This window comes from Trichechus manatus, unplaced genomic scaffold, assembly GCF_000243295.1.
Source record: "Trichechus manatus latirostris isolate Lorelei unplaced genomic scaffold, TriManLat1.0 scaffold00024, whole genome shotgun sequence".
In the NCBI taxonomy this organism is placed as follows: domain Eukaryota; kingdom Metazoa; phylum Chordata; class Mammalia; order Sirenia; family Trichechidae; genus Trichechus; species Trichechus manatus.
In genome coordinates this window covers 10,535,239-10,542,628 of record NW_004443960.1, presented here as the reverse complement: position 1 = coordinate 10,542,628, position 7,390 = coordinate 10,535,239, and the positions used below count along the sequence as shown (strand labels likewise).

The 7,390-nt window shown below is 46.5% G+C and overlaps 1 protein-coding gene and 1 pseudogene across 1 annotated transcript; one reads left to right on the top strand and one right to left on the bottom strand.

The window, feature by feature from the left end:
* Positions 1–3,635: 3,635 nt before the first annotated feature.
* LOC101356109 (succinate dehydrogenase [ubiquinone] cytochrome b small subunit, mitochondrial pseudogene) lies at positions 3,636–4,105 on the bottom strand (annotated as a pseudogene).
* Positions 4,106–6,661: 2,556 nt separating this feature from the next.
* Positions 6,662–6,934, top strand: PRM3 (protamine 3). The gene has a single exon (XM_004373434.1). The coding sequence runs from the start codon at positions 6,662–6,664 to the stop codon at positions 6,932–6,934; it is 273 nt and encodes a 90-aa protein (XP_004373491.1).
* The last annotated feature ends 456 nt before the right edge of the window (positions 6,935–7,390 follow it).

Genomic DNA, 7,390 nt, shown 5'->3' with positions numbered 1-7,390 from the left:
GAGTTAACGACAAGTCATCTGCCAAAGAACCACCAAGCGAGGCCGTAGCCATCCCCCCACGCTGGATGCCCAAGCCCTGAGTCGTCAAGGAGCCCACAAGATCTGAGTAAAATGCACACAAGTCACCTGCCAAATAAAGCTTGACAAGAAACTTGCTGGCCTGCCTGAGTCTCCTTTGTGCACACAGGGCACCTGGCTTTCCCCTGGGTGGGTGAGGCGCAGCCTGTGCTCGTGGGCCCAAGGAGGGGACAGTGGGATGGGGATGCCATGCGCTGACACTGTCTGTGTCCTCACTCACCACAAGCCAGGGCTTGACGCCATGCTGCCCCTCCTTGACGACCTTCCCGTTCCCTCGTCCCCTCCCCAGGGGTCTTTAGCCAAGGCCAGGCTCAACCTGAAGAACCTTACGCGGCTCAAGAAAGGGAGGAAAATTCTCACAGGTGTCCAGAAAAGTCTCCTCATGGCCATCTTGACAGAGCCTACTGTGTGCCAAGCACGGTTTTGAAACACTGGAGAGCTAACAGTGAAGAACAAGTCCCTGCCTCATGGGGCTGACACTCCAACGAGCAGACAAAGCAGGAGGGTAGTGCTTGGTGTTGGGTGGCTGGGAGACCATCTCAGGGTGGCATTTGGGCAGATCTGAAGACCCCAGGTTGGCATTTGGGCAAAGGCTGGAATGAAGTGAGTTGTGGGAGAATCTTGTGACAGAGTCAGCAGAGGGAACAATAAGGGCAAAAACCTTGAGGTGGGAAGCAGGTATGGTGTGCCCCAGGAAGAGCAACGAGGTCAGTGTGGCTGGAGCAGAAGCAAAAAGGCAAGGGGCAGGAAGAGGAGCCGGTACACGATCTGTCAGCCTCTGGAATGGTCTGAGATGGGATGCTGCATTAGTTTCCTATGACCACAAACTTGGCTTAAAACAATTTTATTCTCACAGTTCTGGAGGCCACAAGTTCGAAATCAGTATCACTGGGCAGAAAACAAGGTGTTGGCAGGATCTCACTCTGGAGGCTCTAGAGGAAAATCTATTCCTTGCCTCTTCCAGCTTCTGGTGGCTGCTGGTGGTACTGGGCTGTGGCCGAATCTCACTCCCATCTCTGCCTCTGCGGTCACATTGCCTTCTCTTCTGTCATATCTCCCTCTGCCTCCCTCTCAAGGACAACTGTGCTTGTATGGGGCCCAGCTGGATAAGCCAGCTCAAGATCCAGAATCACATCTGCAAAGTCTTTGCCATATAAGGTTCCCAAGTTCCAGGCTCAGACCCAGATTCCAGGCATTGTTAGGTGCTGTTGAGTTGGTCCCGACACATAGTGACCCTACACACAACAGAATGAAACACTGCATGGCCCTGCCCCATCCTCACAATCTGCTATTCTTGAGCCTACTGTTACAGCCACTGTGTCAATCCATCTCGCTGAGGGCCTTCCTCTTTTTCACTGACCCTCCATTTTACCAAGCATGATGTCCTTCTCCAGGGACTGGTCCCTCCTGATAACATGTCCAAAGTATTGAGACAAAGTCTCACCATCCTCACTTCAAAGGAGCATTTTGGCTGTACTTCTTCCAAGACAGATTTGCTTCTTCCTCTGGCACTGGTATATTCAGTATTCTTCCTCTGGCACTGGTATATTCAGTATTCTTCACCAACACCATAATTGAAAGGCATCAACTCTTCCTCGGTCTTCCTTATTCATTGTCCAGCTTTTGTATGCATATGAGGTGACTGAAAATACTATGGCTTGGGTCAGGCGCACCTTAGTCCTCAAAGCTTTTCAGCACTTTAAAAGAGGTCTTTTTCAGCAGATTTGCCTGACACAATATGTCGTCAGATTTCTTGACTGCCGCTTCCATGGGTGTTGATTGTAGATCCAAGAAAAATGGAATCCTTGACAATTTCAATCTTTTCTCCATTTATCATGATGTTGCTTACTGGTCCAGTTGTGAAGATTTCTGTTTTCTTTAGGTTGAAATGCAATCCATACTGAAGGCTGTGGTCTTTGATCTTTACCAGTTTAAGTGCTTCAAGTCCTCTTCACTTTCAGCAAGCAAGGTTGCGTCATCTGCATAACGCAGGTTGTTAATGAGTCGTCCTCCAATCCTGATGCCATGTTCTTCTTCATATAGTCCAGCTTCTTGGATTATGTGCTCAGCATACAGACTGAATAAGTACGGTGAAAGGATACAACCCTGACGCACACCTTTCCTGACTAAACCACACAGAATCCCCTTCTTCTGGTCTATGTACAGGTTCCTCATGAGCACAATTAAGTGTTCTGGAATTCCCATTCTTCGCAATGTTATCCATAATTTGTTCTGATCCACACAGTCGAATGCCTTTGCATAGTCAATAAAACACAGGTAAACACCTGTCTTATATTTAAGCCAAGATCCACCTGACATAAGCAATAATACCCCTTATTCCACGTCCTCTTCTGAATCCAGCTTGAACTTCTGGCACTTCCCTGTTGATGTACTACTGCAACCGCTTTTGAATGATCTTCAGCAAAATTTTACTTGAGTGTGGTATTAATGGTATTGTTCGATAATTTTTGCGGTCTGTGGATCACCTTTCTTTGGAATAGGCATACATATGGATCTCTTCCAATCTGCTGGTCTGGAAGCTGTCTTCCAAACTTCTTGGTAGAGACGAGTGAGCACTTCCAGCACTGCATTCACTTGTTGAAACATCTCACTTGGTATTCCAACAATCCCTAGAGCCGTGTTTTTTGCCATTGCCTTCAGTCCAACTTGGACTTCTTCCCTAAAGGGTATGCTAGCTCCTGAAATGGTTCAACGTCGATCAATTCTTTTTGGTACAGTGACTCTGTATATTCCTTCCATCTTTTTTTTTTTTTTTTTAATTATATAGCATTTTATTTTACAATTTTTTGTTATTTTCATAGAATACATTTTCACATTAGAGATGCCCAAAGTAAGAAAATAACAGTTTGTTACATCATAGTTTTATATTTATAAGAAGATTAGTTAAGGACACTTGAAGGAGAAGTCTCAGTTTAGAATCTGTAATATTTTAATACATCTACAAGGGGACTTCTTCTCTAAATGGAACTTCTCTATATTCAAAAATTCTCCAAGCTCTTTCTCCCAGGATTTAGAAATTAGTAATGTGAGATATCAGCATTTTCTAATTTTAAAAGCTTCCCTAGGACATGTAACCACCAGTAGTTGGCATCAACTGCACAGAGGGGGAAGTTTTTCAAAATCTTTATTTACGAGTTAACAGTCTTTCCCATTGTCCATCATTCCCAGAACAAATATGGAAGAGGTTTGATCATAATGTGTTGATAGTAATAAACTGAATTCCTATTAAGAGACTGGTAAATTAAAAAGCAAAAGCTCATACATGTTTAGTTATACTGTGAGTCTTGTAAGAAGTTAAGAGACAATCCGAGTATCTCACCAGAATACAGAACTCGGTCTCACCATTTTGTGAATATAATTCCTCTCAAACCTTTTCCTCAGAGATTAAATTCTGAAAATAACCATGTGACTAGGAGAAGAGGGTTGTCTCACCAATGGACATATCTGTTATTTCCTCCTTATTGTCAGCTGAATGGCAGGACAGAGCAGAGGCAAAGAGGTGTACAATCATTTTTTAAGGCATTAGGCCAAAAAAGTCAGAGCTTCCACGGCATGGCAACAGCTTTGCAGATGCCCACATTGTGACACTCGAAATAACAAAGACCAGCAAAGGTTAAAGCTGAGTGTGCCAAGAGGCCTGCCTTGGCAGTTTTCTGTGATGCATCCCATGGACATAGTAACAACTTGTCCAAACCCCAGTGACTACGGAGAATAAGGCCTGCAGCCAGAAAGTAGTCCATCACAGAGCAAGGATTCAAATAAGCAGCTGGGAGCAGGTCCAGCAGCAAAACACCGACAACCCTCTCACCAATCCAGTGGAGAGATGCAGCCTTGGAACCAGAATGGTGGCCGGGGGACAGGTGAATGTGCAGCACTCCTGGGGTAGACTGGTCCTGGAGAAATGGGCAGACATGGGCAGGTCTGACCACCAGGATTCAGAGGAACAGAGCTCAGGCTCCTTGGGCAACACAACGCAGAAGACACTCAGCCTCCAGAGCACCGCCATCTCAGTCCTTAGGGCTCCTCCTTCCATCTTCTTTTGATGCTTCCTGCATCGCTCAATATTTTTCCCATAGAATCCTTCAATATTCCAACTTGAGGCTTGAATTTTTCTTCAGTTCTTTCAGCTTGAGAAATGCCAAGCATGTTCTTCCTTTACAGTTTTCTAACTTCGAGTCTTTGCACATTTCATCATAATATTTTACTTTGTCTTCTCGAACCACACTTTGAAATCTTCTGTTCAGCTCAGCTCTTTTACTTCATCATTTCTTCCATTCCAGTCTCTTCTGACATACGTTCTGGTCTTTTCTTTCTTTCCTGTCTTTTTAATGACCTTTTGCTTTCTTCATGTATGATGTCCTTGATGTCATCCCACAACTCGTCTGGTCTTCGGTCATTAGTGTTCAATGCCTTAAGTCTATTCTTGAGATGGTCTCTAAATTCAGGTGGGATAGACTCAGGGTTGTACTTTGGCTCTTGTGGACTTACTCTAATTTTCTTCAGCTTTAACTTGAGCCTGCATATGAGTAATTGATGGTCTAATCTACAGTCAGCCCCTGGCCTTGCTCTGACTGATGATATGGAGCTTTTCCATTGTCTTTTTCCACAAATGTAGTCGATTTGATTCCTGTGTATTCCATCTGGCAAGGTCTACGTGTATAGTCACCGTTTATGTTGTTGAAAACGTATTTGCAATGAAGAAGTTGTTGGTCTTACAAAATTCTATTATGTGATCTACCGTGTTGTTTCTATTACCAAGGCCATTTCTTTCAACTACTGATCCTTCTTCTTTGTTTCCAACTTTCACATTCCAATCACCAGTAATTATCAGTGCATCTTGATTGTATATTTGATCAACTTCAGACTGCAGAAGTTGGTAAAAATCTTCAATTTCTTCATCTTTGGCATTAGTGGTTGATGCATAAATTTGAATAATAGTCATATTAACTGGTCTTCCTTGTAGGTGTATGGATATTATCCTATCACTAACAGCGTTGTAGTTCAGGACTGATCAAAAAATATTCTTTTTTGACAATGAATGCCATGCCATTTCTCTTCAATTTGTCATTTCCGACATAGTAGACCATACAATTGCCTGATTCTTCAGCTCATCAGTGCCTAGGATATCGATCTCTATGTGGTCCGTTTCATTTCTGACGACTTCCAATGTTCCTAGATTCATACTTTGCACACTCACGTTCCGATTATGAATGGATGGTTGATGCTGTTTCTTCTCATTTTGAGTCGTGGCACCTCAGCAAATGAAGGTCTTGAAAGCTTTACTCCATGCATGACCTTAAGGTCGACTCTCCTTTGAGGAGGCAGCTCTTCCCCGGTGGTGTTTTGAGTGCCTTCCAACCTGAGGGGCTCATCTTCTGGCACTCTATCAGACAATGTCCCGTCGCTACTCATAAGATTTTCACTGGCCAATTTTTTCAGGAGTAGACTGCCAGGTCCTTCTTCCTAGTCTGTCTTAGTCTAGAAGCTCCACTGAAAACTGTCCACCATGGGTGACCCTGCTGGTATTTTAAATACTGGTGGCATAGCTTCCAGAATCACAGCAACACGCAAGCCACCACAGTACAACAAACTGACAGGCGTGTGGGGCCCAGAGATTAGGATGAGGATATTTTAGGGGGCCTGCAAATAGCCTACCACAGACACCACTGTGGATTTGGGATAGAAAATGGGCAAGATCTGACTTACATGTTAGAAAATGGATTCCTAGCGCTCAGAAATGGCCAAATCCCCTTAAAGTCATTGTCTTTAACACCACCACCCCCCACACTGAAATTGTGCTGTATGGGCATGTGTAGCCTTGCAAAGGGGCAGTGTTGTCATGTCGTCAAAGAGATCCGTGGCCCCAAAAGGCTTAGGAGCTGCTGCTTTCCGAAGGGTGATTTTAGAGGACCACACTTCTCAGGTCCCTGAAGGAGTTACAAGGGTTTTGTTGTTCGTTTTTGTCCTTTTTCAGTTTTATTATATAACTGTGTAGCTGGATGAATTATTCCCAGTGATGACACCTGTGTAAGCACCACTCAGATCAAGCAACGAAGCATTTCCAGCCCCCCGCAGGCTCCCTCACACCTGCCTGAAGGTAATCTCCATTCTGATCCCATCATCACAAACTGTCAACCGTTCCCCTCCTGCTCCCAGCTCTCATCCCAGCTAAAAAGAGGACTTCGTATTTTTCATTTGGAATTTGAATTCCTCTTTTAAAAATCGAGGTGAAATTCACATCGCATAAGACCAACCATTTTAAAGTGTACAATTCAGTGGTGTTTACTGCATTCACAGTGTTGTGTGACTGTCAAAATTGGGACTTTCACCAGGGCAAAGGGGGACAGAGGGAGGAGGCACCACGGTGGGCAAGGCATGGTGGGGGACCTGGTATTGGCCTCCCTGCCCTGCCCTGCTGGTGGCCCAGGCTCAGGCACCTGGACGGGGTGGGGGGCTCCAGGAGCCCCTTTGTGATGTCAGCACCTTGCCTGGCACTCTTGTGGGCCCTGCATCTCCTCCCAGCTGCCTCCCCACCAGTCCAGAGAGGCAGCCAGCACAGGCAATGGGTTCACACTGTGCCAAGCTCAGCACGGGCCACAGCCGGGGCCACGAATCCTCCATGAAGAAGCTCGTGGCCTGCGTGAGTCAGGACAACTTCTCCCTATCATCGGAGTGCGAGGAAGAGGAGGAAGAGGAGGAGGAGGAAGAGGAGGAGGAGGAAGAGATCCCGGTGCAGGGCAAGCTGCTGCTGATGGAGCCCGAGCGGCAGGAGGAGGAGCCCCAAGAGAGGCCCATGGCCCAGCAGAGCGCCAAGCCCAAGCCAGCGCATTCCTGACTCGCGAAGATGGCCCAGGAAGGGGTGCCTGCCGCTGCTCAGCGTGAAGAACTTTCAGAGAAGAGTCAATAAAGAGTCTCCAAGGAATTCTCTTCCTCTGTGTGTGTCTGTGTGCATGTGTGTGTGGAGGGACCCGGCACGGGGCCCTGGGGGTTGAAGATCAGTAGTCAGTGAAGCTGCTCCTCACGTCCAGCCCGAGGTTCTCCCCAAGGCCACTCACAAGGAGGTGGCAAATATGGGGCCGGGGCTGGAAGGTGACTTCAGCCAGGCCTGCCCCTGGGCGTGGGGACTTCTGAGTCTGCAGAGACATGGGCTGAGAGCGCCCAGAGGGACGGGTGAGCTCCCCAACAGGCCTCCTCTGCTGCTCTAGCCACGGACAGTCTCTTCTTCAAGAGATGGTCTGGGAGTTCAGCAGGCTGGGTTCAGATTTCTTCTCCGCTAGCTGTGTTTAAGGGT

Coding starts and splice junctions, on each gene's coding strand:
- PRM3 (XM_004373434.1), top strand. CDS start 6,662: ATGGGTTCACACTGTGCCAAGCTCAGCACGGGCCACAGCCGGGGCCAC.